Source organism: Pithys albifrons, chromosome 2, assembly GCF_047495875.1.
Source record: "Pithys albifrons albifrons isolate INPA30051 chromosome 2, PitAlb_v1, whole genome shotgun sequence".
Taxonomy (NCBI): Eukaryota; Metazoa; Chordata; class Aves; order Passeriformes; family Thamnophilidae; genus Pithys; species Pithys albifrons.
In genome coordinates, this window is record NC_092459.1 from 22,770,017 (window position 1) to 22,796,762 (window position 26,746).

The window sequence follows — 26,746 nt, forward strand, 5'->3', positions numbered from 1 at the left end:
AAAACCCCCATGTTTTTCTACCACAAGAAGCCTTACAACAGTCACAAAAATTACGGTGAAGTTCTGCATATTACAGTGCAAAGTAGTGCATAGCCTCCTAAAAGCTCTTGTTAACATTTCATTGAATTAGTGAGAAAAATATTCATGCAGCAGTTTATTAAAAAGAGGAGGAAAAGAAGTTCTTCCCCATTACCTAAATGAAATATTTTATTAAGACAGGAAAAAATTAAAAAAAAAAAAAGAAAGCCACATGAAATTGCACATACCTAAACAGAATATGAAATCACACCTTATAGTGAATTCACACCAAATAGTGAAGTGCGGACAATGGCATAGAAAGAAAATATTTTGATGCTCTGTGAAAATATGACTAAATACCTCTCTTTTGTTCTCTGAAAACTGAACATTAAAATGGAAATCTCATATTATACAATAGTATCGGCAGATCATACAAAATCTTTGAGAAATATTCTCAGTACCATACACAGGCCTAGAGAGATTGCAGGGTGTCAGTATGTGTCTGAGAAATGACATAAAGAGCAAAGTCAGTTAATTAGGAACAGGGGAAACTTTAAGAAAAATCAAACTGGCATGAGGGACGTAGTCTATCCAACAGAAAAGAAATCTACTGATGAAGCTTAAAATAAAAATGGGTACATTTTTAAATTAATGATCTGAAAGTCAATGTGCTGAGAAGTTCCCCATTTAAGATGATTCATCTGATAGTGAAGCTACAGAATGCTGTACTCAAACATAGACTATAGGGCAAAACAAGCAAAATTCAAACAAGGGACAGAAAAAATATAACTGACTGAATTAATGGGTTCTCATTTAAACAGATCACAGATGATTTAGGGCATGAATATAAAAGGTAACAAAGTTTTCTGTTGATGCTAAGGTGAGTAACAAAGATAAAATGCTGAAAAGGAGATAGAGTCAAGTAGGACTTGACTGAGGAAAAGAGCATCACAAATGATATGAAGAAAATGGAAATACTCTAGCTTATACAATGTATGAGCAACAAAGCAAATAAAATTATCCAAGAACACTTTTAAATGTAGCAAATGAGGAACACTGTAGGAAACCGTGGAAGTCATTGCTTCTAGCTACCGTGAAAGCCAGAGGTTCATATAGGTTCAGAAAAGAATTATGCAAAATTGTTGGGGAAAGAACATAAAGACCTATTCTTAGGTAGACATAATGACTTGCCTCTGGAAGCTTCTAACTTGCAGCTTGCTCAAAGATGGGAAGTTGTAATGATGGAGATCACTGCAAACTTGCCTTGCCCTCATGTTCTCTTCTACTCATCTATTCCTGGTGACTGCCAGAGATGTAATACTGATTAGAGGGATCATTGGCCTCATGTCATATGGAGGGTTAGAGAAGAAAGTAAAAACCAGTTTGATGAAAGCAGTAGCACAGTATAGTATTTTTATTCTGGTTTTCCATCAGTAGGTCAGTGAACCTGAATAGACAAAATACAGGTCATAGACCTGTTATATATTTTGGTGTCATTTAGCTTTGATAATATGGAAAGTGATGCGTCCCTTGAAGCCATCTTTGTCACTGTTTTGCTTTCCATTCTTGTGTATCTTTGCAGAATATTATGAAGGGTAGATCCAGAGCTCTAAACACCATGAAAACCCTTAGGATAGATCATTTTTTGTACTAAATTTATTTGAAAGGCCTTTATTTCCTTTAAAATAACCAAATTATTTATTTAAAAAAACCTGTATTCCTCTTCCTTTTATTCCTCAAAATACTTAATATGAAAACCTCTATCTTGTCTCACATCAAATCAAAGATCCTCTGCTATTTCCAGATGGATTAGAAACAGATGTTAGGAAACTTAATTTTAAGAAATATTTTTTATTTGGAGTTATATTTTCTCTGGCTTAAGAGGTCTTGAGTGCAATGTTGCATTCAAACTGTTTAATTTAACAGCCTTGATGGACTTGTGATAAATTTGTCTTGGCTTCTACAATGAGTTCCAGTACTCACATAAACATGAAGCTAAGAAGAGCTTTCTTTTTCTTTCTTACTAATTGAAACTTGCTGATTGAAATTATAATTGTACATGCCTTATCTTATAAAAGAAGAGTAAATAGACATCCCTCTCTCAGCTTCCATACACAGGTCAGAGACCTTCTCAGGAAAAGTGTTTTGTAATATTGTTCTATCCTGGTTGGATTTGTGCCCAGATCATTAAATGTGCTTGCTTTTAAATATTTGTAGACTTCGAGGAGGAGAGAATGCTGCAGATGGAACACATTCATTTTCATATATCGAACCCACTTTTTCTTCTCAAAAAAATAAAAAGAAGTTTTATAACTCCTTTTAGTATTTGGCTGTCAATAAACAAACAGCCCAAGAAAATCATGGTGGCGCAGTGTAATTTTTTATATATCTATATATCTATATTTATATATATAGATATAGATATGTATTTTACCACCTCAGAAATGATATCTATAATATACAGGAATGATGCTGGATAATGCTGTTCCCAGCTGAACAACAGTTTTCACCAAGACTGAGATTCTTACATTGCTTTTGGTTCATCTGAATTTGCACAATTATGCAGTCTATTATTTTAATTTGTAGCACAGCAGCATAACTCTACTGACATGAATGAAGTTACTTCTCATTTACATTAGACCGAATGAGGCTGGAATAAGAATTTTTCACTTCAAATATGTTCTGCATTGGTGGCTATTAATAATGAAGGTGGTATGAACCAACCAGCCGCTAATCTTTCTTATCTGATCACTGCTAGAAACAGAGCAAGTCATCTTAGCTTTGTCCCATTTCAATTATTCTAGTGAGCTAATAAATCAATAGAGTGTTTTTGATAGTCTTGCTTAACATGATTGTGCTTTCTACATGCAAAGAGAAAAATGCCTGAGGTTACCTAAACATGGGTAATAGCAAGATGCTTCTCACATCACCAGTAGTTCAGAAAATTCAGCAGCAGGTTTGAATAATATCTCTCATGTCAAAACTAGTTTTGAATCTTTAACCTGGAATTCATTATTGAATTGATGCTAAGACAAGAACAGATCTAAAAGAAATGTTAATTTATAAGGTTGGCTGATTAATTAATTCTTTTTCCCAAAAAGTACAGTATACAATTTTCTTTTGTGACCCTTTACACAGTACTGCCTGGTAGGTACTGTATTTATTATCCCAGTGAAGTTTATGGCTGTGTAGATTTCCAAACCTGCTTTTTTCTTTCAGTCTACCTCTCTTGCTCTTAACTTGTCCCTACTTGCTCATTTATCGTCTTCACTAGTTGATAATAGCACATCTGCTTCTTGGGAATTATTTAGTACTGCTACCAGGGAGCAGCACTTCCACCTTGAAATATAGGAGGAAAGATACTGCAGGGGCTTCACAGGCAAAGCATGGAACTTGACAGACCAGGATGATTCAAGTAAATAAACAGTAAGGCTGGTGGTTTTCTATTGAACTGTCATGTGGCATATTCCATAAGAGAAACAAGGGGACAGAGAAAAACTGTTCAATGAGAACAGTGAAAGGAAGACAGGAGGAAGGATGTGTTCACACTGTCTCTACTGCCAGCACAGCAGTCTGTTCCTCCTCAGTGGATGTGCTCAGGTGGTTTCCTTTCCAAGAACAAAATCACCTGCTAAAATGTTCAGCAAAGGCAGAAAAGAAACTCCCTGGATCAGCTGCCTCTCAACACAAGTTTTCAAAAATTTCAAAATTAATACTGCTTTGATAAAAGGCTCCTAATTTAATATGCTATTTGATTAGTATGGAACTAATCCTCTGAATAAAATAGATTTTAAAATGAAAGGGCTAGTCTCTAAGAGAAGAAAAAACAAAGTTGATTATTTGTGTGACTAACAAAAATATGTCTGCAATAGAATTATTGTTATGGAGGGGGAAATATGTTTGACAAAGTGATAAACTTGGATGCTGAAGTAGGCTTGGTATGTTCCCTATGAATTTCAACTTCTGTGAGCTATCAGATGCAATAAAACATAAAATTCTGTTTGATTTATATTCATGTGGTCTAATATCATAAAACAAGTGGCATTGAAAGCCACAAGACATCTTCTAGGACTGGCAATTTAATTTCAGGATTTTTAAATTAGTGATGGAAAGTTAGGGATTAGAAGAAATATCAATATAGGTGAATATTTTAGCTAAATAAAGTACCAGACAGTACTCTTCTCAGATAAGGAGGTTGAGAGACAAAACCTTGAATTTAAGCTTCTTTTAAGTGCTGTGTATCTAATATATTTGTTTGTAGAAGTTTGTACAACCATCTTAAGCAAGCTTTGAACCGAAAAATAACCCCAGTTAACAAAATAAGAATTACACACTTTGAAATGTTTACTGTACACTTGCGTATGAAAGAAACAGATTTAATCTGTTGCACCAGGCTTGATGCAAATAGTATAATTAAAAGAAAAGATAAATCAGGACTAAAATTCATCAGGTGAACCTATTTTTCTAACATACTTTCAAAAATTAGAATGCCAGAGGGCACTACTATAATTATCTAGTCTGACCTCTTGCATACCATGTCATGTGTTTTTTCTGAATTAATTCTCATTTCAGCTAGCACTTATCTTCTAGACATGTATTTGATCTTGATTTTTAAAAGTACAGCTAAAATAGCTCCATTTGAAAAGCATTTCCTCAGTAGCAGTTTTGTACATGATGAGTATTTTCACTAAGTCAAAATTCACTCTTACTTTAAAACTTAATCTGTCTTCGCAGGTATATTTATTTATATGATCAAGAATCACATGAAGTTTTCTCACTACAGATTCATGATGAGCATGTGTGTTTAGCTGATTGCACCTGATCTTTGGATGACCTGCCAGCTTCTTCAAGGTCATAGAATGATAAGTGTAACAGAACCAAGACCTGACAGTAGGAATGCACAGGCTCCGTGATGATTCTTTACCTACTATTTCATTCTTAGATCTGTTAGCTAGCTCATTTTTAATCTCTATAATGTGTGCTATATTGATTTTTTTCACCAGCCTGCTCCCTAATCAAAATGTGCGATATCAATCAAAGCAAATGTCTTATAGTACTCTAAGAATACCAAATTTAAGCATTTTATTAATCTGCACAATCAATTATTTATGTCTTTATCAATCAAATTTGTAATCTTGGAATAAAAGCATTAAGACATAATTTTCATAAATCCATATTGTTTCCTAACATTTATAACCTTTTAATTCAATTCCTTAATATTCACAGAATCATAGAATGGATTGGGTTGGAAGGAACCTTAAAGATGATCTAGTTCCAACCCCTCTGCCACAGGCAAGGAACCTTCCATCAGACCACGTTGCTTAAAACCCCACCCAACCTGGCCTTTAACACTTCCAAGGATGGAGCATCCACAACTTCTCTGGGCAGCCTGTTCCAATGTGTCACTACCCTGACAGTAAAGACTTTCTTCCTAATATGTAATCCCACCTACACTCGTAGGTCTCTCTCTTTCTTGTGGGCTCCTTCAAGGTACTGAAAGATCACAATTAGGTCACCCATAAGCCTTCTCTTTTCCAGGCTGAGCAATTCCAGTTCTCTCAGCCATTCCTCACAGGAGAGGTCCTCCATCCCTCTAGTTATCTTGGTGGTCATCCTCTGGACTTGCTCTAACAGGTCAGTGTCCTTCCTGTGCTGGGAAGGCCAGAGCCAATTGCAGTGCTCCAAGTGGGGTTATAATTGTGAGGGAAGAAGAAAAAAAGTGCCCTTTGTGAAAAAAGCCATTACCTGTTTCAGTCTTTATGGTATCTTGGGAGCAAATACTGGAATCACAAACATTTTGGGATATGAAACAAGGTGAAGCATGAGTGGGGTTGTCTGTTAGTGATTACCAAATGATCATTCTCTAAGTCTCTTCACTATTAATGAAGACCATGGCAAGCTCCTTAAATAGGTGTCTTTTTGTGTACCAGGTAGGCCTGCACTCCCACATTGTCAGGAAAGCTTAAACCACTTCTCAAAATTCATATCTCAACTAATATAACCATAGATGTTTTCACTAGTTGCAGATCTTTGTTTCTTTAATCTTTGTTTATGGTATTTTCAAACTCTGCCTTTCTAATTTATGTAAGACAGATGTTGATCCTACTTGTATATCCAAATATATCTCACTCTTTAACATATTTAGACTGAATGGTTCATTCAAATTCCCTGTGGAATAGGAAAGAATTTTTTCTTTGTTTTACAATGAACTAAAGCAAAGAGAACAGGTCTGTAGAAAAAGGAGCAGATATTCCAGGTGTAGGTATATTGCACTGAACTTTGAAGGCAGTAGAGAAGGCTGCACACCGATAAAGAACAATTGAGGAACATAAAGTAATGTCTAGAGCTAAGCACTCTAAGCAGAGTGTTAACGGATACCTGCCTCTCTATTATGTTTATGTGTTGGAAGTAGAGTCCCATCAAATAGTTCCTCCATTCCTATGGAGGTGCAGACCCTGCATTGAAATGCTTGACTGAGCAAGGTGTGCCATTTCACAGTAGAAATGATGCTTGTATCAAACTCATTGAATTATTCAGATAGCAAGTGAACAGATTACCTGAATTAGAGGGGAATTTATCACTCATGAAAGGACAACCCCAGATCTCTCTCTTCTCCTTCAAGAACGGTACATTGGGCAAAGTATGAAAATAATTCAAGAAGCAATGATCAGGATCCAGAAATCCTATTATGTTATTTAAATAGCACTTCTGGGTTCTCTTAAACTGCTCTCTGCCAGCCCAGCCCACTTCAGAAGAGCTGAGGGACAGTTGCTGTGTTGAGATCCCAAACTGGGCATTTGAAACAACCTCAGTGCAGTGAGCACACATGCTAAAATCAAGTCTACAGCTCTCACGATCTTCAAATCCAGTGAAACCCCAGACTTGTTTGTTCAGCACTCCTAGGGACTTCCCCTCCAGGGTTAATTCCTGTTTTAGCCCCATACCAAGCCCAGCTTTCAAAGCGGCACAGAGACAGCCTCATTAGCCACTGTTTTTTAAAGACTCCTTTAACCCTCTGTTTCCTTTCACGACAGCTTTCCACAGCCTTTAATTTACGAATACTTTGAATATATCTGGAATCTAATGTAGAAAGGTGTAAAGGGAAGTGTTTCTGCGAGAGAGGGTGAGAAACCGAGGGGAAGGATTCAGGACAGGATGTATAAGCTGGGAGTAGGGTTAGGGGGAGGGATGTGGGACTGGAGATGGGTTGGAGGAGGGGCTGCATGCTGAGATTCAGGGGGGTCGGGGGTGCATGTTCAGGGTTTGGGGAACAAAACTCGGCGACGTCTGAAACGGACGAGACTTTTCCAGCCAGGTCAGGTGTCCCCTGGCACCTGAGGTATGCAATCTACCCTGACTAGCCTTTTCCCCGACCGGGCAGTGGGTGCAACCTTCTCCGCGGAGGCTGCACCCCCGGTCCGGTCGGGGAAAAGGCTGGTCAGGGCGGGTTTCGGACCGACGCGGATCCCCAGCCTGTTCCCGCATTGGTTCCCGTAAGTTCCCGCGTCATTTTTCTCCCCACACCCCGCTTTTAGCACTGGCAACCACAAGCCTCGATGGACGGGCGAGAGAAAGCTCGGATGCTCTGAGAGGGTCTGGGTTTGGGTTTGTTCGGGTTTTTTCCCCCAGCCCCGGGAATACCACCAGGGATGTCCGGAATTCAACCCAAGGATGGTTCACCTCCATGCAGGAATTGGACAAGCGGATCGGAACTAAACGAAACGCGAGAGGATCTCTTAACCCCTTCCTCCGACTACGATGATGAGGAGTTCCTGCGATACCTCTGGAAGGAATATTTGCGTCCAAAGGAATACGAATGGGCGCTGATCGCTGGCTACATCGTCGTTTTCATCGTGGCTCTCGTCGGGAACGTCCTGGGTGAGTGGAGCTCCCCCAAACTTCCCGTTCCCCCTTCCCGAGATGTGTGTTGCATGGACGTTGGCTGGAAACTGGGCTGGGTTTCGCATTCCCCGCTGGAAATGCGGCTATCCCCAGCCTCGGGGGAAAGTTCAGGATGCGCAGAAGGGGCCCTAAAAACCGCTCCCCCCAGCGCTGGCGAGGGGCTGCGACGGCGGCCGCTCGCTGCCGGGGCCGGGCAGGGGAAGCGCACCGGGGCTGCCCGGCGGGGGAGAGCCGGGGCTGTCCGGCGGCTCCCGTCCCTGTCCGCCGGGCCGAGGTGCTGAACCCCCCTGGCCCGTGGCGGCGGGTCCACCTCTCAGCCTGCTCGGGAGGATGCTGCTCTTTCGCACAGCCCCAGCCCGGCCGGCGGAGCCCCCGCCGCGCTGGGAATATTGACCGGGGAATGTTTCTATGGGACAGAGACGGGCGCGGGACGAGGGGCTCGGGACTGTGCCCGCCCCGTGACGGGAACCGGCGGTTCCCCCTCCGGTGCCGGCAGCCGGAGGACGCGCATCCCGTGCCTCGGCTCCAGTGGCGACGTGGGGCGGAGGAGAAGCGGCCCCTCCTGGGTGCTCAATGAGGGAGCGAGGCGGGGCGGCGCATCCCTCGCAGCCCAGCTCCACCCGCTTCCATTCATCCTTGAAGGAGCCGACGTGGGCGCAGGGGGTGCGCGGCGGCCGCCTCGCAGGGAGGGAGGGTGCTGCTGGAGTGTGGCGGAAGAGCCGGGGGCGAGGAAGAGAGGGAGGGTACGGATGGACGGGGGAGGCGGACAGCGAGAGCCTTTAAGGGAGAGGGCGAGGGAGTGTGTGGGAGCGGCTGGAAGGGGCTGGCCGACGGCCGCTCGCCTGCCACACCCCGGCGCTCCACTCCCCCGAACCCGCTGTCCCCCGCGCCCAGGTCGCTCTCCGGGCTGTCGTAAAGGTTACTTGTGCTGGCACAGCGGAGCGTGTCCTCTCTCCCCGCAGCCGTGCCCTCCCGAGCTGTCGAGGGAGCGGGGCAGGCGCTGCTCCTCAGCAGCTCTGCGTTCGTGAATGGACGCGATGTGGCTGCCGGGAGCGGCTTCCGCCGGCAGCACCCGCTGGGCTACATTCACAGCCATTGGCATTTCCTGTGTCCATCCGTGATATTGCCATGAACGGAGCGCGCTGAGCCCCGCCCCACCATACGGGTCTTTCATTCATGTTTTTCAGAAGGATTTGTGCGTGTCAGGGCAGTCACTGCAAGCAGCGGAATGCAAATAAGATTGCAGCCAAAGACAACATTTTGAAAGGCTTTTTTTCTTGCAACGGACTGCTACTGCTATTTCTGCTCTTTTTTTTTCTTTCTTTTTTTTCTCTTTCCAGAACGGTGCACTAAGTGCCAGTAAACATCTGCTGTGCTCGTTTGCTCGGTCCATTGCTCGGCAGAGAGCTTGACAGGCAGCCTAAAGATAAGAGCTCTGGCAAATACGCTGTATTTTAAACTAGGAGAAAACCTGCTCATCTCATTTTAAGCAAAGACTGGTTTAGAACTACCTGTGCCTACCCGTTTGCCTCCACCCGTTCTGTAAACAAGCTGTCCTCTTGCCTGTAAAGTTTCAAGGTCAAATCTTCAACTGTAGGAGGTTTTGCCATATTTACACTTTTGCCCCCTGAAGCCACTAGGACAAAAGCTTTCCTCTCTGTGCAGTGACAAATAGAGATGATTTTGGTGCTGATGTGCAGCTATTTTTCCCTAGCATTTCTGTGTGCCACCTTTTTGCTTGCAAGGGACGCTGGCATCTGACTGTCCACACACTATTCCTTTTACTGGAATACCCACTTTTCGTCCTCTGAAATCTCTCTGTCCAAGTTGTGGTGCATGGTAGCAAACTCGATGGTCTATTTTTAATGGACAGAGAAGTACCTGAATGCCTTTCCATTCACTCCTCTAAATCACAGTAAGTCCTACAATAGATAATTTGCCTTTATAATTGGACTCAATGATCTTAAAGGTCTTTTCCAACCTATATGACTTTATGATTCTTCTCAAGCTGTTTGCTTTTTAAACTGCCTTCATTCATGACACAGGCCTTCCCCACATAAAACTGCTGGGTTTGTTTATGGTCAAGTTGTTTGTGGGATAGGCAGGTGCAGGTGCTTTTTAGCTGAACAGTGTCATCTTTGTTCAAGAAAGCTCACACTCCACTGATTGCAGACTCAGGTGATTCTGAGGAGAGAAATGGCTGCTCCTTCCAAATACATTTTTGTGAAACTCTTTTACTACCAGTGTAATGTGATGTAGAATGGCACACATGTTGATAGCTCTCAGAACCTGATTTCTCCTGTATATTCAAAGTTAATCTGGTATTTAGTCATGTTCCTTCTTGAAGAAGAGCAGAAGTATTTCTCAAGAGTGTTTTAGTGTCTAATAGCCTTTTATAATATCATCCTTAATGATGCATTGTGTTCCTTTGCTTTCATTTGACCAGTGTTGCAGGACTCATGTGGAATGTGAAGTGAATGCTTAGATTCTATTTTGTCCATCCCCTATCCCAGTAGCACTTTAGCAACCAGGAAAGACCCTCTGCTTCCCTATGTGATATGAATATTATACTTCTGCATCTTATTTTGATTTGTGCACTCACATGGGATTAAGAGTGTCCCAGAAATAACATCTGTGCAAGTAGAAGACACAGCACATCCCTCAGATATTACTAATAAACTGGACTGAAGCATTCTGACAGTTAATTAACAACCAAGGGTAAAATCAGAAGCTTGAACTTTGATTGGCATCTACTAGGCTCTTGTGTGAGATGCATAACAGGAATCCTACTTATAGTAGCATATAACAAGGTCTGCATTGCTATTTGGCTTCCAATTTAATTAGGAGAGTTGACACACACTGACTGAGCTGCTGCACAAACCAGCTAAAGTAAAAACCATTAGCAAGTCCCTGCATTTGAATGCAAGTCTCAGTATTGCATTCAAGTGCTTCATGTCAATGAGTCTCTTGTGTGCCCACATTGGCTGCTCACCAGGGATTTCAGTGTAAGCCACTGAGAAGAAACAGATTTTAAGATGGTTTTAAGACATATTTACATGAACATTCAGAAAATATGAAATCCAGATGATAACATCAGTATGATTTGTGCTATTTTCTTCTTCACTAGGTCACTGTTTATCTCTAGAACCAGAATAGGTGTTGAGGGTAAGGACTTTCTGTTTTGTACATAGGACCAGAAAATTTCTTTACCACTGCAGAGCCAACAAACCTCTTGGAAATTCTTTGTGCAGCTACTGCAAAACACAGGACTTCTTAATGGAGAACGTATGCTGACTGTAAAGACCTATTTCTTCTTTATTTGAACACATTGCATTGAAAACATTGCTTCAAAATAGAAAACTGGATAATTAAAGAAGGAAAGGTATTTTTAGGATGTGTGGAGGCCTCTGGTTACTGATATCACTCCACACTGACCAATTGTAGGAGTTAATAACTGGAGTAAGACCACAAGGGATTAATAAGTAATATATAACTACGTATATTTAACTCCATTTATACATGTGAAAGAAGAAAGGAAATGTCTTTGTTGAAGTTATTCATTCACATGGGTGTCCTGGGTTGAGCTGGCAAAGCGCCAACTGTCCAGGACAGGGTGAAAAGGGTTCCTCCTCCCCCCAACCAGCTAAGGGAAAAAGAAGAGGGAGAGGAAAAAACCCCTCAGAACCAGGTTTATGCTGGAACTAACTACATGTATTTATACAGAAAAGAGAAAACTAAGAGAGAGAACTATAATATAACACACACTTACACAAGTTATGCATATATAACAAGGAATAATTTCCCACTTCCCAATTAATACAAAGCCCATTACTCTAAATTCATAAGCACTCCAAAAGACACTCAGCAAGAAAGAGAATGTATAACAACAAAATATTTCTACCTCCCTGAATGCAAACAAAATGCAAGCACAGGCAACAGGAGCAGGGCCTAGCATAGTAGAGGAGCTGCTAGATGTCCTCCTCTTAGTGCAGCCATGATGGAACTAACCAAACCACTCCCACACACTGGATTTTACCCCCTTTGAGATGATGTATTATGGTATGGAATACAATATTATTGGCTAGAAGAAGTCAGCTGTTAGCTAGCTCAGCCCAGCTTAAATCAGCTGGCAATCCTAGGCCTAGCTGAACTTTAAAACCTAAATTTAGGCCCACCTGGCTAAACCCATAACACATGGGTCAGAATTTTTCTAATGAAATGGTTTCTCTTATGGAACATGCATTTATCAGAGTCAAAATGTACAGCAAAGATCACTTGGTTTGATCAAAGACTGAAGGCAGAAAAAGCAATCATGTGGCATCTCACCAGCTGGGCTGCTGGGCCTCTTGGCAGACCTCCCCAGAGTTGGCAGGAGCTGAAATCTTTAGCACATACAGCCTGCCAGGGCCAGCTTGAAATTTCTCAGCACTGCTGGCTTCCTAGGTCAAGACCATGCAGGACATCAGTGAGAAATGTCAGAAACTTTCTTTACTGACGTAATTTGGTGATAGTTGTTTGTCTTTTGAACTCAGAATGAATGCAGCTTTAATTGACAGAGAATTACTCTTCTTTGGATAGATGTATTACTTATTATCTGTTTTACAATAACTGCTAGTTGTGCGGAGATCCATACAGAACCCAATGGTGATTCTTTCTTCAAAGGGTTCATAGTCTGATTCATAGAGTTCAACAACATCCATTTGATTTTTATTCATTGTAGTTTGATTATTTTAGGGCTGGAGAAGCAAAGGTTTGTATATAGCTCTAACACCAGAGTCCTAGTCAATGCCTATCAATAGGCAACTCTCAAATGCTGCTTGGTTATCATTTTAAAGATATCCAGTGAATACTGAGGTCTAGGCATACATGGATGTATTTGTAGAATTAGATGAATCATGTATTCTCTTAAATGATTTTCATGAATCCTATTTCATTGCTGTAGATGAGGCATATTTAATTTAATCACATTTTAAATTATTACATTTCATTTTGTCCAGATTACTTGGAGAATCTGTCACTGAAAGGACTTTAGGTTTCTAGTACCAGCATGGGAGTCACCTTTATATGTTGGATGAATAATAACTACAGTGGCTTTATCATCATTAAAAAGATATCACATAGGAAATGATACAATATGGATACATTTTATCTACCTAAGATATAGAAAGTATAAGCTCAATTTATGTAAGAGTTAGAATATCAGCTGATGTACATTGCTGTTTGCATAATGTAGGGATTGCTCACCATCTTTCCAAAAACATGAAAGGTTTAGAATGTTGTTTTTAAAGCATTGTTTATTTTCTGTGTTGCAGGTCGAGTGAAAGCTCCTTTGGTTTTTTGGACATTAGCATCTGACTTACTGTCTCACAAGTGGAATTTGTCAAAGAACTATGATGGGACTGCTCCCCAGGGGTAGGAGAACCAGGAGCTAAGGGCAGGAGCAAGATTGACAGGGTAGTGTACTCACTAATAGTCTTGCAGTGTCCAAGAACTTTGTAGGTCTGGTGATGTTTACCAGGTTTCAGTCACCTCCCAGCAGTCACCAGATAGATCCACAGTGATGAAAGAGGTCTGAGGTTAAACCAGAAAGTCAAATCAGTGGATGATGATTATGATCAAATTCAGTAAGGCACAAATATACTTGCAACATGTCTTTGCCTGAGCTAAGTGTGAAAGCCTGAGCTTATGCATCTCTGAGGCAAAGAGGCGACCCACAAAGGAGTACTCCCAAAGCTGCATTCCCAGCAGCCCGATCCCAGCTTACATGCTGCCCTGTACCAGAGCTGGCCCACAGCACATGCAGCTGACCCCTGGGGTTGCGGAGTATAGGGGTGCACTTAGTCCTGACAGAAGTGTGCTCTGTCTACTGGTTCTTAGCACAGTAAGTCTGCAAGTATTTTAGGCCAGTTTGTGGAATATTGTATTGACAATGAGGATTCATGATTCAGATTCAGAAGCTGTATAATAAGCAAGATATTTGCTGGAGCATGCCACTAGCATAGTGAATTGTATTTTCTTTGTATGTCCTAAAGAAAAGGCACTCTAACATCTGTATTAGAAACAGATATGGAGATGGAAAGGTTTTTCTTAGTATAACTTCATTTTACAGTGACTGACAGATGCTTTTTGAAGCATACTGTTTCAAAAGTGCACAGCATTTCAGCTGTGAAGCACACCTTGATTTTAATGAGTCACACAGGTTGAATCAGTGAAGTGTGAAATCTTTTTATCATTGCATGTACAGTATGACAGCTATATTATGGCTCTTCCACATGTAACAGGAAGGGTGCATAAGGATTTTGTTGGCTTTTAGTGTTTCTCTGGATACAAAAATAGTTATATCAATTATTATTGTAAAACATCTGGTCAAGCAGTATAGCCAGCTCTGCAGAGATGACTGGCTTTGCCAGTTACTACTTATGATTTCTGTGTATGTGTTTGTGTGTGTGGTGGGACATTTTAAAACCAATCTGTCTGTTAATCAGTACAGCTAGATTAGGAAAACTCTGCGATGGTACCTTTTGCTTCCAGTTTACCAAACCTGGCATTTTGGGCAGTCTGTTTTTATAGCACAGTAGATCTACTGGTAATACCTCCCATTTCCATTAGATTGTTAATGGCATAAGATTATGTAATGTGACTGAGTTAGAAAATTAATCCTGTGCTAATTAGGTGGTTGTGCTACTACTCCCAAATGTGATCTGTAGAAATAAGCGTCCAGCATAGAATTCAGTTCTTTTCTTGTTTTCTTATCTAGCCACATAATAATAAGGCAGTGCCTAAAACGTAAGAGTAGGCTGGAGAACATGAATAGTCCACAACACTCAACTCTTAAGTCCTCTTAAAAGCATCAGGACAATAGAACATTTGGTAGCTGGAAAACGTCTCAGAAAATATATTGCTGCAAGCAAACTAGTTGCTGTATATCTGTTTTATTTATATAGACCCTCATTGTCTTTTTGGTGACAGTTCCCCATTAGTAAATTTCAGTGAAGCTGATACTCATCAAAGTACTTAGGGATTTCATGTGTTCTGTGATATTCAACTCTATTTTTTACAGCTTTGGTATTTTAGCTGTGTGATGGAACTTGCACATACGTACTTGTTTATGTGTGATACATAGGGAGCATAACCTAACCACCTACTCTTTTTCATGTTTCTAAAAGTTTCTTTGCATATGTTGACACATCTATGGTTTCCTGTTGATAAGAACCTATCACCTTCCTGGTAGGTGGTGTAATTCCTTCGCCCAGAGTGTTGTTCATCTTTTCAGCTATCACATCACATATACAAGGACACTTCGTATCTGCTGGGTGTTGTAATCACACTTTTAAAATAGTTCCTTTATAATAAACATTGTATTGAAAAAGTGTATTTTCTTTGTGCCACTCTTTCTATTACTTGTCATCATAAATCTGGTCTCATGTTGGTCTCCTTTTTGCAGATAAGGTTAGTTATGTAAAAATGAAGTAATGTATGAGTTTAGAACTTAATAGTAGCTAGAAAGTAGATATCTCCCTATTCACAGAAGAGGTCTTTTGTTGGATCTTTTGTTCTCATTGCTAGTTTCAAAACCCTCTAATTAAATATCCTCTGCAATTAAGTTAATGTGCTTCTCTTCCCTTAAACAAGCTCATCAATGAAGTTATTGGAAGACTCATGGGAAGCCTTCCTTAAAGAAACAAAATAAGCTTAGTCTTAGGCATCTGATATTTAGACTGTTAAGCGAAAGCAGGACAACCCTTAGTCAGGAATAGTTCATAATGAAGGTAGTTCTAATGACAGCATTTCTCCTTCCAGCAGTATGCATTGATTCAGTGTTTCCACAGCTCTGACTCTCCAGAATTCCATTTGGTAGCCTATCAACAGACTTCCTTTCAACATGATTGTGTTGCTTGATGCCCCACCACTCACAGCTTGATTCACAGCAGGTAATATCACTAAAAAGAACAAGAAGAATTCCACATGGAGAACCAATTCATTGTCAAGGGAAAACAATTTTTTGAGGGGATAGGAGGTAGAGAATAAATGATATGTAACTCAGATCTATTTATCACATTTTTTGTCACTGTTTGACTGAAAAATATTGTGAAGGAGTAAAGCTTTTTGGAAACTTTCTGCCACATGCATTTGGAGATGTTGAGGACCAGTGCTTAAAATCACAGCAAATAGCTGATGGATGATCATGTTATATTTTAGTCAAACAGTTTTGTGATACTGAATTACCAAAGCAAAATAAAATCATTGAAATTTAGTATGAAAAATTATAATTCTTTGTTTACATCCATCTGGGATAATTTATTTATTTATTAAAAATAAGATAAGAAATGTCAGCTATTGCTGGTTATGGAAATTGCATTTCTATTTTGGCCAAAAAGTCACACTGAAAGATAGCGCATTGAATAAGAGGTTGAGAAGACTTCTGGAGCGTAAGGGAAATGATTTAGGGTTGACATGCTGAAAACAAATTGACAGCTGACCCAGCAGTCCACCAGCAGGAGGACTATAGCACAGTGTTTAATATGCTCAAGACAGCATAAATCTTCCAAGAGGCAAGCAGCTGCACTTTATACCAGATGGAGCCTTTGTATTGTTTTCATATTCAGCTTGATACACAATGAGCTGTGCTAATTGATTTAACGGCATTAAAACCTCTAATTAAAATGCCTTGGGACACTAAACCAATAGGGACTAGACTAAATGTGTCCACGAAAAATACCAATCTCACAATATCATCATATTAGAGAGGGGATTTTTTCCTTCAGAAATATGAGGTGAAGGTTTCTTGATGGATTTTTAATAGTATTTGTCTTTAATTTCAACTTTTATGTTAACTTTTTATGCTTCGTCCTTGCTGGGACTTTCCTGCGAGGCTTTCTGGGGAGCTGGAAATCATCCCCGTTTGAAGGATGGGTTCCAAAACACGCTTCGTTATCGCAGAACTGTCCTCGCTTGGGGAATGCCTCCGCAATTTTTTCCCGTGTCAGCCTGCCGACTGCCGCTCGTTTCCGAGCCTTCACTGACACTGTGCGGCAAAGGAGGGAACAGCAAGCGCTTGCCCTAAAGTTCTGCTGGAGACCGGAGGAACTAAAGGAAAGCGCCAGCGGTGAGATGGAGTTGAGAGTCAAATAGGCTTTAGAAAAACAGCTGTTCCTTGTGAAAGCTGGCCTGCATGTTTGTACTTGCAGAAATAACTGTTACTTGGAGTGGTTTTGTAAAATAAAAGACAAATGCAAACAGAAAATAATGAAATACAGGTAATTAGGTTCCATTAGAGCACTAGCAGTCCTGAAAAGCATGCACAGCAGAAGTATGTTTCTGAACTACATTTTCAATTTCTCTCCTACTTTCTTTTCTTGTTTATTTATTTATTTGTTTAATTATAATCCTCTTTTCTTCAGTACCTGTACTAATACTACTTTCTCCACTTTCTTCCTCAGTCCCATTTATAGCCTGGAACATCAAAGGTTGCATAAAAGCTTTGTGTACAATGTTAAATTGAGGTTTTATTCCATTATTTTTACTGTTTCATAGATTTTTTTAATGGAGGTCTGAAGAGCTCGGTTGGGTCCACTGAACTGTACCTCAGCTAAAGAGGATGCCTGTTAATGCTGTGGTGTCTCCCAAGTTTTTTAGGAAGACTGTTGCTTGGCCTCATCTCGTATTTTATGACTTTGAAGCATTTTTTTGTAAAATATGCTCCCACTTGAGAATCTTTGCTACTATTCTCATCCTGGCCTCTCTTCTCCAGGCTGAGAAGCTCTCTGCTGTTTCCTTCTGGATACGCAGATGGCATTTACACTCCACAGAGTCTCCTTTCTCTAACATGTTTCTTGAGAGTTTATACATAAGCTGAATGCTTCCACTTCTCTACAGAACTACCTGAGATGACAATGCATAATTAAAGGAGTGCAAGTAAAGAGTATATAGGGGTTTTTTGTTCTGATACTTAACAACCTATGCTATATTCAGTGGCATAGTCAAACTATTTTGCAAGACTATAACATAGCAGTTTTCAAACACAGGCTAGAGAATCTTTCTTGATGAACTTCTAAAGCACTGCTATATCAATGAAGTTGTTGTCCAAGAGTACTGAATAACCTTGTACTGTAATAAACTCAGAAAGACCCGGAAGGAATATATCGAACTAACTTTATGTTATTTAGGGCCTATTTATAACTTTCTATCATTCTGTCCTATTCAAATAAATTGTATCAAATCTTCATAGCTGTTTAGCCTTTCAGTGAAATAAAACATTAACAATGCTTGTGCAGGCTGAAAAGAATACTGCAACCAGCAGAGGGCAACAAGGGGAAGACTGCTGACAGTTTTAAAATATTTCCTCTTCAGAGTTTTTTTTTAACAATCTCATTTTTTATACTTTCATGGAATGAGTTTCTGTGATATTTAATTATTATGGTAGCATGTAAGCAAATTAATTAAGATGTTCTTGTGCTATGTGCCATAAAAAGAATGGAAAATGGTTTATCCTACAAAGAAGAGTTCAGGGGAAAGACATAAGTACAAACAGAGAACTACAAAGTTGCCAGTTAGCTTACATTCCTAGGCTTGTTAACTATTGAGTTTTTCCACCTTTCTTGTGTCTCTTTCCCCTGTGGACTAGAATTCAAAAGAATTCAGGGCTACTTTCTGTGCACTGGCTTTCCTGCATACTGCTAGACCCTGAGTGGCAAGGGACATAGTCTTTTATATTGCTCTGAGGAATAGCAATCACTGAAGTTCATCCACTTTCCATCTGTGTTAAGCCAGTGTAATCTTTAGGCTTAGTAAAGAGCTGGGAATTAGGAGTCCAAGTTTCTTATTTTGTGTCTGATTTACTGTATGGCCTTTCACAATTTCTGTTCTGCACTTCACTTTCTTTGTGCCAAAGATGAAAGTGATAATATTTCCTAGCTCTCTGGGGTATCCCGCAGTTTCAGTTGCTCATACTGATAGAAAGTTTTGAACCCAACATGAAAAATGCTATGAATTGATTTTTGACACAGTTAGTTGCCAGTGAGATTGACTTCAGATTTGTCAACTTAATGGATTTGTTTTACCAGAAATAATGTTTATGTTCAGTTGCTTTTCGCAGCTGGGCCAGCACAGGAGTGAGAACAGGCCTGGTCAGAGAGCATACATGTCAGTTTAAGCCTTGCACGTTTAGACACTAACATCCATGGCTGAAAACAACTCACTTGTCTGAATTGGGTAGAATGTAGGACTCTTGAAATCATAGGATGAGAAAAAAGTAGATAAACTCTGAACTTTCAAACAACATTTCATTTAAGCTGATAAAAGAAATAAGAACTACAGAAAAACATTGCCATTTAATATGAACTTTTGCCTAAATACCAGACAGGGTCATAGTTGGTGTTTTGCCAGCTCAACCCAAGACACTTTATATGAGTTGCACTCAAGAAAAAGAATCAGCCGTAAGTAAAAGCCCAAACCTTCAAATTTTTAGAATTAAGTGTTAAAGTTATGAAAAGTGAAGTGGTGTTTGCAATTTTCTTCCCTAGCATTGCATTTCCAACTGCAAACAACATTCCAGAGGGGCAGCAATGTATTACTTTCCTATTAGGTTCTACCTCTGCACTATCAGATTACAAGTTCTAACTGTAGTAACTGAGTGACAATGATAAAGCTCTGAATAATTATGTTGTAATTATCATGCAGTGCTATAGAAATAATTACTTTGCTAGGTAACTTAAATCATCTAAATGGGAAGAGAATAAAGTTAATATGATGTTTCCTTCAAGTTTCTGATTTATAAGTCTTGCCTTTCAGATATCTGAGGCCACGGCTGAGAACCTGAAATATTCAGTAAGAAAACAATAGAAGATATATATACTGTAGGATATTTTCTCCAAACCAGTAGGAGAACAGTGAAGAGCTTTGTAGAGGGGTTTTCACTTGTATTTATGAGAGCGTGATACATATATAGCAAAAATGAAATTTATACGAGCCATAGAATCCAGAACTATATCTACAACACACTAGAAGATATGAAAAACATATTTTGAGTCACAAAAAAGGTTTTAGATGAATCTCAGAGGCCTATATCCTAAACAGATCATTGATAAAATCACCTTGTTTCAGAGAAACTGAAGGCCACCTACCCTCTCCTTTCTCTTTATCCTAAATTACCTTTAAATGCCTAAACATAGCCCTCATGAAGAAGTAGTGTAGTCTCACTGACAAAGCTCTGGTAAAATCTCAAATGAGTATTCTACCAATTTTGCTCACTGCACTCTCACCAGCCAGACACGTTGCAGTCTGAAGAGCGTCCAGAGTGCAGAAATAAGGATTGTTGCAGGTGTTCAAGAAATGACTGGGAATAAAAGATAAAGAGCTCTGAAGTTCTGACAAAAGGTGTAACAACAATCTTTACACATGTGAAGCATTGCTGCTGAGAAAAACTGTCCTTTCTGCCTGTGCAGAAAAAAAAAGATAATATAAATAGCAGCAAAATAAAAGTAGTTTAGACATGAGATTTTTTTCTTAATAAAGAAGATGGTAAAACAGTGGAACACATTTAAAAGATGAGTGATATATTCAAATATAACAGATGCAAAATGTAAACTTGCCAACAATGGCTCAGTTGTAGTCTTGCTGTAGTTCTGTTGCTTTAAAGATTTAAGCAAGACAAGGTTTGTGGAATGAAGTAATATATTTTATTACATCAATAGATATAGTCGGAAGATAGACAGAAACTTTCAGGCACATCATCCTCCTTAGGATCTAAAGAGGCCTCTTATCTCAAGAGCTTATGTGCCTTGAAGCCTGTGCACTTTTATCCAGCTGTTTTAGCTAGTTTAATAAGAGAATGGCTTAACTCTACCTGATTCCATTCTAGATTTGGGAAACCTCTTGAGGAAAATTTTAACTCGGTATTTTAACATTCTGTGATCTGTTTAATATATCTAAATTAAGCATAGGGCTATATCTTAACAGATTAAGGAGACTTTGAATCTTCATCTGGATTTGCATGATGGATGCATTATTGTTTGCAGGGAAGACCCTTTGATGTACAATGAGTTGCACTGTTTTCTTACAAGAAGTGCTGTGGTGTTTCTGGAAAATTTTGTGCAACAGTTCTTAAAGAGCTTTTGGTGACTGAATCTAAAACACTCAAAAACTTTTGATTGCTGCAGTCTCTCAGGCTTTGTTTCCAAAATAATTTTAAAAACTTACTTTTAGGCTACTTTCTCAGACTTAATTTTGGCAGTTTTAATTTAGTAGTTTATGAATTCTGTTATTAAAGGACTGATTTGTCTTATTTCTAAAAGCCTTTTAATTTGAAAAACACATAAAGCTTTAAAGGCATGTCTTATAAAGCATCTGCTACATACTGCTTTTTATCATCATCAAAAATGTACTCTATTTAGTACTGCAAAAATTGCTTCCATTTACTTACATCACAGTTACACAGAAAATTGTTACAGATTCTCTGCAGATGCAATAGCTATATTAAATCTAGCAAAATATTTTATAAAATCATTGTTGTTTTGGCATGGATTATGTTTTCTAGCAATTTGAATTAATCTATCATAAGAAAACAGATAAACTTTTACAAATGTACATGTGTATTGCCACAGAGTAGAGCCAGCAGATTGAGACATGAAGAAAGCTGTATGAATAGTTAGTGAAGATAAACTAGCAGAAAAAAACCAAATTTCTTTATATATTGGATTACTTCCCACACTGTTGCCTGTGGAAAGCTATACTCTGTGTACCAAAAATGTCCCTTCATTTGCTCCTTGTTTCCATTGTAAAAGAAAGCCTATGGTTCTTTCACTGAACTAAATATTCTACTACATGTTAAACAAACTACACAAACATTTTCTTAATTCTGTGAAGCCAAATGTTTTCTTCTTAAAGCATTCCCTAACTTGTCTTTCTAAATTCAGTTTGCATTGCAGTATGGAAGAACCATCACATGCGGACAGTTACCAACTATTTCATAGTGAATCTTTCTCTGGCTGACATTCTGGTCACAATTACTTGTCTTCCAGCAACTTTAGTTGTGGACATCACAGAAACATGGTTCTTCGGGCACACCCTCTGCAAAGTGATTCCCTACTTACAGGTATTATTTTGCTATATTTGTATACATGTTACCCTTGTTAAGAAAATGAGAGCGAACAGTGGCATCTTCCTAATAGTGCTAATCCAGTGCAAGTCTATCCTTAATATTGAAGTAGATATCTTGGAGTACATGCCTCAGCATGCACAGTCTAAAAGACTGTCTCACTTCTGAATATGTTTATGTTAAATAAATACTGGATTTCAACCATTGGATTGTTAGTCTTCGGCAATACACTTTCTGGAACATTTGTCTAATGCTCTTTTTCTGATCTTTTTTAAAAATTCAGAAGGGATACAAAGCAAGAAATACAGAATAGAACCATAGAATCATAGAATTGATTGGTTGGAAAAGACCTCCAAGATCATCAAGTCCAACCCTTGGTCCAACTTCAGTCCGTTTCCTAGATCATGGCACTCAGTGCCACATCCAATCTCAGTTTAAAATCCTCCATGGACGGTGAATCCACTGGGCAGACCATTTCAATGCCTGATTACTCTCTCTGTAAAGAATTTTTTTCTGATATCCAACTTAAAATTCCCCTGGCAGAGCTTGAGCCTGTACCACCTTGTCCTATTGCTGACTGCCTGGGAGAAGAGACCAAACCCCCATATGCCTGCAAATAAAGTCATTGTGTGGATCTAAACAGCCACACAAGTGTCCAGAACAGGGAATCCCACTTCTGAAGGCACTCTGGCCTTTTTTTTACATATTTCATGATTTTGTATTCTTTAGAAATAGTCAGAGTATCCAGGTTCACTGGGAGATGATCAGATTGTCTGCCTTAAGAAATAATTGCCACCACTCCTTTACCAGTGGACTTAAATAGTTTTGAGATCATTTGCACCACAATGATTGACAAATACCTTTTCTAAGAATAGGTGGTTGGATGTACTGACTGGGCAAGCTAGAATGATAAGTGCTTGGCCTTGAAGTCATTATAATTCCGAAGAATTAAGCAGAACTCAGAATGTATGCAGGTGATCAGCCCTGTGCCTCCAGCACAATTTATACTTCCAGCAGATACCTCTATGGTAGATGAACTGCATTATCAAGAGCAACAGTTTTCCAGCAGCTACATCCTCTACTCAATGCAATCAAAACTGCAAAATTTTTTTTCAAAACCTCCATTCTAGTGCAAGAAAATCTGAAGAGTGAGTGAAATGATCATCTCACATACAGAATGAAAGAATAAAACTAAAGTGATAGGTTATTTCCTATACTGAACAGGAGGTAAAATATCTTAGCCTGGCTTAAGCTGACGGCTGTCAGGGTTATTTTTCATGAGACACTAAATTTCCATTGTTCCCATGAAAAATAAAAGGCAAAATAATGGCATATATGTATGATGATCCGATTTATTTTCTAATGTTTTAAAAGTAGTTTTTCAGAAAAAGTTTTATAAATTCCCAGTTGATTAAATTTTCTATTTCAAAATTTGACTTTGCTACATCTTCTTAACTTTGGTGGCACCCTAATCTTTTAATTGTCTTGTTGATTCTAGTAGAACTACAGCACATGAGGATATCTGTTGTTATTCTGTAAGAAGTGATTTTAAAAGTACTCTTTTTGTCTGAATAATTTCAATTTAATAGTTTGTGATAAAGAACTATGTTGAAAATAGAAATAACTTTAACAACTCTAGGGGAAAATATAATAAATACATTTTAAAGCTCAGAAAATACCCCTGCATTTACATAATATTTCCTTTCCTTCAGACAGTTTCAGTGTCTGTGTCTGTATTAACACTCAGCTGCATTGCTTTGGATCGATGGTATGCAATTTGTCACCCTTTGATGTTTAAAAGCACAGCCAAGCGAGCAAGAAACAGCATTATAATTATCTGGATTGTGTCCTGCATCATAATGATTCCTCAGGCTATTGTTATGGAGTGCAGCAGTGTGTTCCCAGGATTAGCCAATAAAACCACCTTGTTCACAGTGTGTGATGAGCACTGGGGAGGTGAGTGTGTCATTGACCATAGAAACTGAATTTGTTCTGCTGTAAAGTACTAAAAATGTCAGGACATGTTAATATGCAGTCAAATTGTGTAAACGTATCACAAAATGTTCTTAATTATATAAGCTTTCCTAGAAATAGATTTTTCAAATGCTATGAAATTTCTGTGAATTTCTTTTGTGTTGCTGAGGCTTATAGTATATTTGAAATCAAGTTTAAATTAATTAGGCTGACTTGTGTCTTGAACATGTTAATGCTTCCCAGAGGGTAGAAATGTTCCCACCCTTATATGTTTATGCTTATATAATTCTGTGACCAAAGGACATCACAGGTTTACAAAGACTTCAGTGTTTAGCCTTAAGAAACAACTATGCAAGAACAGAACTTCTGTTTACTTGATGTATTGCTTTTCCTAATTGTTGGTATTTAACTAGTCTTTATAGCTATCTCCTGAGAGTTCAATGCAAATTGCATGTCATTGCAAAATTTACGGAGATGACATCAATATGGGGGAGGGAGTTAGCTTACAATTTGAAACTTGTCATGAACAAGATCATTTCAATAACTTGGTGAATGTAAGCAGTTACAAATTACTCTATCCAAGACTCATTTGCCTTCATTTGTAATTCTGCCCCTCCAGATTAACTTTGAATCTAACATGTTCTGTATTTGAATGCATCTTGTTAGATGCTCTAAGTGTTGTCGGGGAGTAACTACTTGTATTTTGTCTCCATTCACAGCAAGTGGTGTGAGCCACCCACCAGAATGGGTAAGGCTAAACTCTGGTGGGCCTTGGCATACCTCCAACACTAACAGAGTGTATGAGTTACATACTGTGACTCTGACACTGGATATAATGACCATCAGTAATACCCTTTATTCACACACAGGAAAATAAAGCCAAGTTTGCCAAAACATATAACTAAAAGGTGCCTGTTTAATAGCCTTGAGTCAGACTAAAACACATTAGATTCTCTCCCATAGCTGTCTCTGTACAAGAAGATTCCAATCCTGTGAACAATTAGAATAAAATACAACTGGATCACTAGTACTTAATTATCATGATAAATTAGCTCTAAGCAGCTTGAACTGCTGAGGGCTCTTCCATATGCTGTTACGGAAGTTCCTCCCCTGCTAATGGCTTTCACAGGGCCACCTGAGGATTAATGAGAAGACATTGGCTGTCACATCCCCTGCTCTATCTCCTTCATTCCAGATAGTCCTCTGGGACAGGGCAGGGGGACAAAGATGGCCATTAGTTTACTGGCAGTCTTTGCTAACAAAGACGTGCTGAAAGTTTGTAGGTTAGAGGAAGCCTCTGTTAAGCTGTGAATATTGTAATTGCTGTTTCATCAGAGAGGAAAAATCTGCTCTTTACTTCTAGTGGTTTTTTTCATCTGTGAACAACTTTGTATCCCCATCTGCTGCTGGTGCTGCAGTATTTGTGTGACTTTCACAGTGTTCACTCCAAGTAAAATTTTTTTGTCCACTGTTTTTGGCTGCAGAACTAATTATCCATGTCTTCATCACTTCAAGATTAGTTCTGCAGCAAAGATTCTTTTAATCAACCTAGGAAATGATGTGGTTAATTAATTAGAAAGTCAGAAGAGCATTTCATCAGTGAACATGATCTCAAAATTTCCAGATCTGTACTGGCCACTTTTTGATTCTCAACAGGAAAATGTTCCATTTGAACTAGTCTGTAGTAGCCTTAGAACTATTTTAGAGTGTCTCTAGTTCAGTGCTGTGTTGAAGTAGATGTACAGATATACCTGAGCTGAAGCACCAATTATAAAAACAACAACAACCACTAAAACCAACAAAACAAAACAAACAACAACAATAAAACAAAACAATCTCCTCCACATTCCTGGCCCCAGAAAGCAAAAACCCCTGCCTCATATTTGCAGGACTCCACTCTTATGGGGTCTATTTGTCCAAAATAAGTTGCGCTGAGACCCTTCACTTGGATGTCTGCAGAGATAGAAAGGGGTATAACAAAGGCAAATACTTGTGTATCAAATTAAGTCCTTTTTGTGTTTTGTTTCAGAAATGAAGTGCAGAGATTCTTTTTTTATTTTTAAATTTTTTTGCATTGATCATGAAAAAATAATTTTACATTAAAAATGCATTGAAGTTCTCTGAAATGGGAAGCTTTTCACTCCACTGAAAGATAACAATCCTATTTTTATTCTACTGCCTTTTTAATGAATTATTCTTCTAATGACAATGCACAATCACTACTAGTTATTCTGCTGGTGCATTTCAGGTGTCCATTAAAAATAATCCTCTTCACATTCTAAAAATAGCTTATCACAGTAACTTGAAAGAAGAATATATGCATTAAGTTACGAGTAGATTGCCCAAATCATGGAGTCACTTTGTAAATATAGTGTTAACCATATTTTGTCAATGAGGATAAAATATATACACACGCATCTCTTTCAGACTAAAGAGAATAAAGTGTAATTGTAGAAATGGTTTCCATTCTATTGAAAATGTCTAAGGACTCTAAATTTGGCCAAAGCATAGAATATGCAGGTTTTCTACTGAAAAACAGAGTTTGGAATCCCAAAGGCCCCCAAACAGAAGGACAAAAGAATATGGTAACTGTGCAGTGGTTTGAAAAGATTGAAAAAAATTTTCTTTTAAGCCAGAAGAAGAAATAAAGAGCTAATATTTTTAAAGAAAATAGTTGTGTTTTTGTTGGATTTTGATTTGCCTTTTTTTGACTGTGGGAATATTGAGGGTCAAAGAAAGCTAAGTAGGAGGATTTTG

General features: G+C 38.9%; 1 protein-coding gene across 1 annotated transcript in view; it reads left to right on the forward strand.

Moving 5' to 3' along the window:
- The first annotated feature begins 7,359 nt into the window (after positions 1–7,359).
- The window catches only part of HCRTR2 (hypocretin receptor 2), a 32,172-nt gene continuing 12,785 nt past the window's right edge, over positions 7,360–26,746 (forward strand). The window contains exons 1-4 of the mRNA XM_071547817.1: positions 7,360–7,511; positions 7,709–7,896; positions 21,834–22,012; positions 23,728–23,971. Of these exons, the coding sequence (XP_071403918.1) occupies positions 7,360–7,511; positions 7,709–7,896; positions 21,834–22,012; positions 23,728–23,971 (763 nt within the window). The remainder of the gene's footprint in view (positions 7,512–7,708; positions 7,897–21,833; positions 22,013–23,727; positions 23,972–26,746) is intronic.